At 36.0% G+C, this 10,523-nt stretch overlaps 1 protein-coding gene across 1 annotated transcript; it reads right to left on the reverse strand.

The window, feature by feature from the left end:
- Positions 1-4,786: 4,786 nt before the first annotated feature.
- LOC127799307 (uncharacterized) lies at positions 4,787-9,639 on the reverse strand. The gene is made up of 5 exons (XM_052333227.1): positions 9,418-9,639; positions 8,105-8,304; positions 6,075-6,176; positions 5,256-5,307; positions 4,787-5,164 (listed from the first exon to the last, which is right to left on the reverse strand). The coding sequence occupies exons 1-5, from the start codon at positions 9,506-9,508 to the stop codon at positions 5,052-5,054; spliced, it is 558 nt and encodes a 185-aa protein (XP_052189187.1). The 5' UTR covers positions 9,509-9,639; the 3' UTR covers positions 4,787-5,051.
- Positions 9,640-10,523: the final 884 nt, after the last annotated feature.

Raw genomic sequence — 10,523 nt, forward strand, 5'->3', positions numbered from 1 at the left:
TCAGGATGTTATTTGTACTTCTTTTTTGTTCATGGCATGAGTATTGCATCCCACCATTGCTTTTTACTTTATTTTTTATTTCTTATGGAAATCACTACTTTGAGGGCAAGCCTTGGTAAGCAATAGTAAGGTTGCAGCCTGTGCCAGCCTCAGTCCTCTCCCAAATTCGTCCGTGGATGTGCCTGCGGATCTGGCCCATTTGGGGGGAAGGGGGGCTGGCATGACCTGCGGATCTGGGGGCCAGCCCTCCCCCAGATCCGCCTCTGGATCCGCCCGAGTTCAAGTTGTAGAAACAGTCTTTTCGCAAGCAAGGGTAAGGTTGTGTAAAAAAACAACCCCTGCAAAGTGGGGAGCCTTTTGTAGAGACACCTTTTTGTCGAAAACATTACTTTCCCTTTTTGGATTATGGAGACAAAGTTCATTTTTATTGTTTGTTCTATTATTATTGTTCTTATCAGAATGAAAGAAATTATTAAGTGTTATATTCTTCTTGTCTTTAATATACCTGTTGATGGATCAGACTTAGCATTAATATGCTAATCTTTTAATACCAAGGATTCATTGTTAGGACACTACCAAAAGATAGTTATTAAAAAAATGGCCGTTTTGATAAGCATGTTCTGAACATCTTACCCATCATTCTGACATTAGTAGAATTATTTTCTCTCTAGGCCTGAATTTTTCCTTGACTTGTCAGTTGAAAATGAGCTTCAAGCGTTTGTTGATAGCTGTATTTTGGACTCCTGCATATGATAACTGCATTTCAGGTTAAAATAGATTCCAAAATTCCTTGCTAGTTACTAAAGGAGTTAATTATCAAATATATCCATATTATTATCTATGGAAACACAAACATCATGTGTCCTTGAACCAGTCGTGTTTTTATACCAGAACGTCTAAAAGTAAATTGTTTAGTTCTGTATCTTGGCAATGAGTTCTATTTATTTAAGAAAGAGTTTGTACGCAATTTAAAATTTCTTCACTTAACTAAACAGCCCATTCACTGCTTTCCCTCGTGGTTGAGAACTCTTTCAATTTTTTTTGTTCCTTTGGGCAGGATGATGGCATCCCACCTAGTGGGTTGTTGAAGGCAGAGTGATGCCAGAAATTGTTGCTTGTAATTGACAAGTCCACTCTAAAGCTAGGCTAAACATTTTTGGAGGGTGAGGGTGCAGTAGTGTCTCTACATGAATTGTTCTATTATTTCCAGCAATCATTTGGTATCAATGTGACTTGACTTTTGTTGGATTCGATTCATTTTATGTTCCCTGGGGTTTTGTCACTTTTCTGTGTAGTATTCAATCTTCAAACTGTAAAGAGAGACAAGAAAATGACTATTGATCATCTGAATTTGTTTTTTAACTATTATAATACTGGCCAAGTCATGCGTCATGCTATTTAACACTGAATTCAGCAACTGTTATCTTTATTCCATGCTTAGATGCACTTCAGTTATAATTTTAATTGGGTTGTCAGACATCTGGCGCTCATTGGTTTTTGGATGCACCTTTTTTCTTATCTCTTCCATTATTTTCTAGGGAGAGCACTACAAAGTTCATGCTTGTAACATGCTGCTGTTGAGGAGAAGAGAGAGGTGCGGCCAATGTTGCCTTAACATTCTAGCCACTGCAACATCTAAAGAATTGGTAGCCATTGAAAATCTGAATCAAGCCACCAGATCACCATGGTCCACCTTTCTTTCTCTCTCATATGCATTTGCTTTTATTCTACATCATATATGCATATGAATGCCCATCGTTTGACTGAGATGTCTGTATCATTGCCCGTTGCATTTCAATGGAGAAGGCTAAAAAAGGATGAAGTTTTGTAGCAGCCAAATACCTTTGTTTTTTTTTTCCTTAAGCAAAAAATGGAAAAAGGCTAGTGCCAAACAGGGCAGCAGCCACAATGATATCACTGTATTAAACTCCCCATCGCAAATCTATGCAATTTATTGGTGGAATTTGCTGCAATGATTCACTTGGATGAGACTTGTTGGGAAAAAAAGAAAAGAAAAGAAAAGGTTCCTCTCTGAGCATCTAAACTTACAATTCTGCAACATTAAGTTACTAGTTTTGTTTATGAACTTAAGCTGCCTAAGTTAGCTTCCCATTGTGCAACTTCACTGGTTTTGCAAAATAGTTTTGTCATTTTATCTGTCACTAGTAGGGGAAATGGAGTGGTGGATCTTCATGCATTGATGAGTGAACAATAACGAACTTCTGACTGATGTTAGTATTGTTGATAGGTGGTCATGTATTGTATTTCCAAGTTTAGACATGAGAGGGACCTTTCCAAGGAACTAAAATTTTAGAGACAGACACAGTTTTTCCCCTTCATTAGAAAGCATATCAGGGAGGGATAAATTTGTTTTATCCCTGTTGATGAAATCGGAGATACTTGTCTCGTTTTTTCCTTTTTTGCTCTTTATCTTTTTTCCGGAAAAGAAAAACAAAAATAGGGGCTGTTCAGAATCATGGCGTATGCATTTACTCTTCAAAGTATTTCCCTGTTGATGAGGGAACCATATTTTATTTATTTTCTCCTTATGTTTACTCTTCATTGTATTTCCGAAGCATGTGTTGTAGTTGGAACCTACAATAATATTTTTATAGATGGAAATATGCATTTTTTTTAAATATTTTTTAAGCAAGACATATTTTATTTTCCAATTGTAGCCCTTTATTATGTTCTTCTATCTTCTTTCTATAAGTGAAGGATATTAGAAGGCAGCAAAAAGAGGATATGGGGGTTGCAGCCTTGTGCATTCCCCGACTTCAACTGAACTATCCGCTGTAAAAACCCCTAAAATTCAACAGGGCTACCGGCTACACTTCACCCCCAAAAAGATCAACAAGAGTGTAGAGGAAAGGTTGCAGCATAGATAGGATGAAGGACTTCATCCCTATAAGTTGATCTCTTACTTTCTTGAGAAAATTACAGTGTTCTTCTAATTAGTCTGACAGCAATGACGACTGGATTTTGGATATTATATGCTCATAAGACTTCCAAACCCGATGTCAAATTACTTACAATTGAAATGCCTGTAACTGATCCCAGGGCTTTTCCTATAATAAATACTTTCTATGATATTATAGAGTCAACATCGAATGGGCTGAAGTTGGAATGAAAGATTGAGAGGCATGTGATAACAACATACATGCCAAGGAGTTGATCAAGCTTCCGGCGATAAATTCATGTCCATTAGGACTATAACTTATTAAAATAATCCATTTAGTTTTATACTTTAAGTTTAAAGCTTGCCCATGTCACTTTCTATTCTTACTTTTGAATTGAGAGAGAATGAGATTCTTCTTTTACCAACTGCAGTCTAATGCCTTGCCTGCCTGGTAAGATTATGCTCTTAGGCTTAGTAGTCTAATGCCTTAGCTCTGCCCATTTACATCTGCTAAGACATAGAATCTATTAGGCTATTCAATTAAGACATATTGTCTCTTCAGGCTGCATATTTTGTATTCTTTTGCCCTGCTCACTTTAAATGATTCTATAGTATGTATGCATTGTTTTATGACAAAAATACTTGAAAGGAATGAAGAGGAGAATAAAATACTAACCAGAGAAGAATGCTTGTAATTTCTGTTGCGGTGGATACCTTGCAAAAATGGGTGCTATTACAGAAATAGAAATTTTACAGTTGTTCAAGGTTCAGATGTTAGGGGTCTGCTTTTCAACTCTGTGGGGGGTGGTTCAGGGTTATTAGTCTGTATGTTGAGTTCAATGTGCTGGGTGCACAATTATTTCAAATTTTCAAACCACCATGTCAACCACGGTCTCCACAACTCCTCAGTCAATGACAGAATGTTTGGACTTGTGTTTCCTTATCCAATTCTTCTTACACTCAGAAAGGTTGAAGTCACTTGGGTGCCTTTGTCTTGTTTCAAATAAGGATGCTGGATCAGGCCCCCTTGGATTTTTTCCCCTGCTAAGTGGCCCTTGGAACTTTATGATGCTTGCTTTTGTGAAAAATATAAAAGTTGAATGAAAGACTACTATTTCGCGTGGGATATTATGTAGAATAGTTGAAATTTATCTACTGCCCACACTACCCGTGCTTTCTGGTGCACGTTGACGAATTTGTTACTGTGTTATGGAAGCAATCATAATTATCAATTATGAATGTGGATGTTTTCCTTGCTGGTGGTAACCAACAAATACTAATTGAACGAAGTTAGTGTTATTCAGTGCATCAAGAGATTCAAGTTTTGTTGATTAGTGGTTATATGCTTGATTTAGCTTGGGTTAGGTGCTCTCTTACCTATTAACCTTTTGTTATTGCTGTCTAAAAGGTTCCATGAGCAAGCATAAACTGTGGAGTCCACTGCCATGGTTGTTAAACTAAACTCCCGATTTTACGGGTACGATTTGACGATTTTTGGCACCGAAAACACTTACGATTTTGAAGTTGAATCGCATTCGATTTTACGATTTTACATGTCGAAGACCCTCTTATGATTTTAACAACCTTGCACTGCTATCTACGTTGCGGACTTCGACTTCCCTTCATTGCTTCACCTGTAATTGATAAACTAGCGTACACGTGAATTTAGAGCTCCAAATTTAGCAAGATTTAGCTAATGCATTTGAAATATCAATTGCCAGTTTTGTTGTGTAGTCTCATCTGCCAGTGATCCAAGATTTTGTACCAAGGCTCTGTCTGGTTGAATTCATGGAGGCAAAGCTTGGTTAAACTCTCGCCCCTCAAATCGAAATGTTAGAATCATAGCCAAACAAATCATACCCAAATCTACATGAAGACAGAGTCAAATGCAACTATTAGCATCAAATACAAATGGCAACCGCAAATATTGTGTAAGAGTCACAATATCAATCAAACACAAAATTGTCACTAGCCCATTTGTAATCAACTAACGATCATCTCTAATCAATGTCGGGGACTGCATTCTCATGAGATGGAAACTGCGACAAATCTTATAAATGGAAGACCTATGTACACTTTTTCATCTATTCTTTCCGCTCAGTCCTTTCGCTTCATTATTTTGCTGGGCAATTGCAGTTCCAACCCGGGCAATTCAAGAGCCTCCATGCCGAAAAAGTAGTACAGACCGATATAGGGCAGCAACATGAAGGAAGCAGATGAGAGCTATAAGGGCATCATCAAATAAACCAATTATTCCCAAAATCCCTGGAAAAATAAGGTGCTTGATCAGAGTATAGGAAAAAAACCAGTCCGGGGAAGATAATTGACAAAAATAAATTACTAAAAAGCAATATACCTTCAGGAATAATGTCCACAGGGCTGAGAATATAGATGGCGCTTACTAACATCTGCACATGAGAAATATTCGGGAAAACCGTGAACACGTAGGTATTACATTCCTTAGATGACTCAATGGAACACGTGCTCAGTGGCATCCACAGTCGAAAACAATGCAACCGACAGTGTAAGAGCTACAGCTATATAATGCAGTGCTTTCTCTTATCTTTGAAATTTCTTTAGCGTCCAATACTTGTCTTGATACCACAGCTTTGCATGCACTAGAAGCAAGAACAATTGATGGCATGTAATCCTTGGCCATTTTTTATGGCCATCAGTAACAGAAATTTTGCCACAACACTTCATCTGCAGGTGATGAATATGTTTCACTTCTGCAAATAGTTGAACTTGTCCAGTAAAATACTGAACAGTCGCAGCAATATCCACAATCTCGTGATTGTACTTCTTTTGTAGCTTCCAAACCCAATCCATCACAGGAGCACAAAACTGATGAGGGAAAAGACAAGTGTGTGTATGGTGTTCTATGAATGGCGCACGACTTGTTTTAACGAGTGACATCAATGGATAAACACTACTGATGAAACAAGAAAAAAAATGTAAATGCATGTCAACGTGAGTGTACAACTGCACTTGCTTGTGCAGGCATGCCATCAATTAACAGATAAGTGTATGTTGTTCTATAAATGGCTGGTGACGTATTTATTTCACAAGTGACAACAATGCACAAACAGTACATGAGACATAAAAAAATGTAAATGCATGTCAGTGTGAGTGTAGCAGGACTGCACTTGCTTGTGCAGCTGTGTCATTACTTAACTGCCAAATAGACACGTGCCCTGATAAAAAGTGGAAGAGATCTTTGAGGATCCATTATCTCTCGTAACAATCTCCTGAGGAGAAAAGGAAGGTCTTGCAATCTCTGTCAAAAAGAGAAATCAACTTTCAGTTGTCAACTCTATGATTTGCTGCAGTTTCAAAATTAGAGTCATTATAAATGCTTGAAAAGAAAAGCTCTAATGTTAAACATGTATGGCCTGAAACTCCAATTTGAGAAAGCTCCATAAGATAAATTGAAACCACCTTATCTCAAAACTGAAAAACAAAATTATCATTCTCCTCAATTTAGATACTAAAAAACATTTCCACTTGGCAAATGTTAGTGCCTACAGAAAATGCAAAAACCTTCAGTAAATTCATAATTTTAATTGTGCATAACTCGACCTTACATCTAAAATGGATCATGCTAAACATCTGAAAAAAAGGGGTAAAATAAACTCAATGATTTAAAAATTATTTTCGGTAAATCAATTTCAAACATGCTTTTCTAGGGCACCCAATTTCTATTTACATCTTATGCAGAAATGTTGATGCTCTTCTTGAATTTTATTCAAATTATCCAATAATGTGCATGTCCATGTTGGATCTTTTAAGGCTAGCCTAGATTCTAGGAACTAATTCTAATTCATCAATGCAAAATATTTAAATGCTATTTGTTACTCCCAACTTATAATACCAGGATTATTATCCCAAAACTTAATACTAGAAGAATTATTTTCAACCACATGATACATCTTACTGCATTCAGCATCTGGAGTAGCTTAAGAATTCAAAGCATAAAAATATACGTAAATCTCATAGAACTGAATTCAACCATAAATTATAAATATTGCAAAAAGAGGAAAACCAAAGACATTTTTCTTCTGGATTTTTTTTTTTGGGGGGGGGGGGGGTTGGGGTGTGGGGGGGGGGGGGGGTTTCAAGCGTGAAAAGAGAATAAGATGAATATATTCACAAGAGTGTAAGCAATAAAATGACTATAATCAGGATAAATTGACCATGTAGCAGAAATTAGGTAATGGCAGTATGAATACTGACACTCAAGGTGAAGCAATGATGTAACAAATAAATGAATGATGCACGCAATTTAGTAAACTAAAAATGGTCTATTAAGGTGTGGGAAGGTTATGGCTTAGGATTCATAATATTTTCCAGAAGGTGCACCACGATTACAAAGTCATCAAGCATTGAGGCATATCATCGAGGCATTTAACCAGCATACAGTTCAATTTTACCCAGTCTTACCACACGGTACAACAATAATTCTGAATCTTTTGGGCCATGATCAAAGGGCCTTATCTAAAATGCAAAAGCAAAAGTAACACACTAGATAAGCTCAATTCAAGTATTCAACAAACTGTAGAATTCCAGCTTCTAGATCATGTAAAGGTTTCTTCACGCTTCAGCTTCAGGGGAATATGATGAAGAAATGACAGGAGACCTCATTTTCACCCCCTGAAACCATGTTCTTTGTTGTTTTTCTCTTGTCCTTGTCGCATTTCCAACTCCAATTATCTATATTCTCAATCATTCCAAAACCTACCATAACATCAAACTGATGCTGCTTCTAGCTTCAATTATCCAGTTAGTTTACTTCTAGAGGTAATATCCTCTCTAACCCTACTTCCCTTGCAGATAACGTATCAACTATAAAAAAAAATGATAGTGCCGGATAACCTTTGAATATTTATAGTCACTATTATTTTTTCCTCAAGTTTAGTCTTGCTTTTATTTAACTTCATCAAAATTCACCATGTGTGTTCCCTCCCAAAACCTTTTAATGCACAAGGAACTCTCCACACATATGACTTAGAGCCTGCCTTAAATTCATCATCAGAAAATAAATAAATAAATAAAGTAGGAGGTATAAGCAGAATTAAAGAGTACACATTCAACTTCTAATCATGAAGCCCACACTTATATTAGTTCCAATATTTTTTCAAGATAATCTAATTTGTAAGCTGTGATTTGCCTGTCCCAATGAAATGCTGAATAAAGTTCATTGTCTACCTGAATAAGACCATTTGCACGTTCACCAAAATACCGGTTGTATCTTTCGATATTTCCAAGAGTCTCAGCAACTTGAGAATCCTGACGCTGCCGTGATGAAGCATCACTGGGAATCAGTAAAGTTATTTCACGACGGCATAAAGGACATTTACATGGCTGGAAGGTTGATCCATAACTCCAAGCTTGTAGAATGCAATTACCTGAATGAGAAGCACCAAATACAGAGATCTGTATCAAAAACTTGAGCTGTTATAACATATCATACAATTAAGTGTGAAAGCAGATAAACAAGAGCATCCATCACACATGCAGAACTAATTAGTCCAAACCCTCAGGTGCCTGTTAAGCGTCACTTTTGACCAATATGGGTAACCACAATATGTTCGTGGCCCTAAAAATTCTTTCACGAGGCTAAACCTGAAATGGAGGAAGACCAGCACACACACCAAAAAGGCGAGCGGATGAAGGGAGAAAATTTATAGCAAAAGATACAAGAGGAAGACCAAGCAAAACTTGGTAGGAAAACATTAAATATGACATAATATATAATGGCTTACAAAGTATACGGCCATGAATACAGATCACTGGAGAGCTAGAATTCATGTAACTTATCCCACAATTCCCACCTAGTGGGATTAGGGCTGTGATTGTTGGTGTTGGTTAACATGGATTCTTGGGAAGAAATTCAAGAGACCAAAAAGGTGGTTCATCCCCCAAAATCTCATGGAATGAAACAAAAATTTGAACTGAATACATAGTGCTTTTCTGATTTCCAGATAAGAAAAGGAAATTTTTTTCTCTAACATTAACCAAGCAAATCTGCACAAGTTTCAGCTGAGGATAAATTTTTGTGTGGTTCATTGGCAAGTAAGCAAAATTTGGGCGGTGAAATGAACCAGGACACGCGGGTTCACATATTGATGCATGTGGAGAATATGAAATATCTGTCAAAACTCAAACCCACTTCCTCGTATTTATTTGAACATAAACCTTTTCACCATTTCATTTTTAAGTAACAGACAACCCTGTCCATCCCCACACCCACAACATGGATTGATGCATTTTCCATCCAATTTCAGAGAAAGATGTCAAGGGAATTTGCGAGATCAAACCAAAGGCAAACTGGCAAAGAAAAAACGAAACAATGCATTTAAAGCGATTACGATCAATACTTCCTTCTCTACAACTAAATCAAAACCTAGGCAATGAATCCATAGGGAATTAACAGAAACACGTTGAACCCTAACAATCATAGTGGAGAACATACAAACACAATAGAATCGATACAAAACGTAGAAATGAAAGAGAATGACCGCAAAACCAGTGAGAACAATTGGCTTGGCACGGAACGTTGAAATTTGCATGGCATATCGAACAGCAATCGTTCTCCGGAGGTGCCTCCATCTCGCTTCCACAACCCACCAGGGCCACCACCCACAAGAGTCAAATCTCCCCTTGTGCCTTCCCCCCTCTTCCTTTCTCTGTCTCAGAGGTATGGATTGCTCGCTGGCAGAGCCTCTAAATTGCCCAAATTGTCCTCGACTCAGCGCTCCAATCACACTTCCTACTTTATATTATAAATAATATATTATATATTTTAATTTTATCTATTGTTCCAACTATACCCTTTATTCTTTTTATTTTATTTAATTTATTTTTAATAAATTTTAATTCTATTTATTTTATCTTCCTTATAATTTGTATTACTATACAAATTTATTATTTAATAATATTTAATATATTTTTAAATCAATTTACTAATTTTTTTAAATACAATTATTTAACAAAATTATTTAAAATAATTCTATAATAATAAATTTTAAATATATTTAACATAATTCTCTCTAATTTAGATCATTGATCACATTTTATTTGAAAATTCAATTAATCTAGTTGCTAGATTATCTTTGAATGCTTAATACACAAAATAATTAAATACATATATATATAAAATTAATAATTAAATACACAAATCAACAATCAGATATAAACGTACATAAAATCAATAATCAAATATATAAAATCATTAAATACACACAAACGCAAAATCAATAATCAAATATATATATAATTAATAATTAAATACACAAATTAATAACAAAATACACAATATCACTCATCTAATATGTAGATAAATACAAATTTTCTAAAAATCAATAATCACAAACCCATATATGTTTGTTCTCATTGTGGCTGTCATTGAACAAGCTTCTCGTTGTTGTCAACAGATATGTTGTTTATCACTATCAGATTTAATGGTCGTCATCTTGTCTAATTTGCTCATTGTTGTCATCGTGTCTATAGTTATCTTTTTTGGTCGATTTTCTCTTCCAAACAATCACTCGGGTCTTTGATTTGCAGATATGCTGCAACGACAGGTCTCTTCGAACATAAAGATGGTCGTTGTGAGAAAAAAATA

The sequence above is a fragment of the Diospyros lotus genome, chromosome 4 (assembly GCF_014633365.1).
Source record: "Diospyros lotus cultivar Yz01 chromosome 4, ASM1463336v1, whole genome shotgun sequence".
Classification (NCBI taxonomy): Eukaryota; Viridiplantae; Streptophyta; class Magnoliopsida; order Ericales; family Ebenaceae; genus Diospyros; species Diospyros lotus.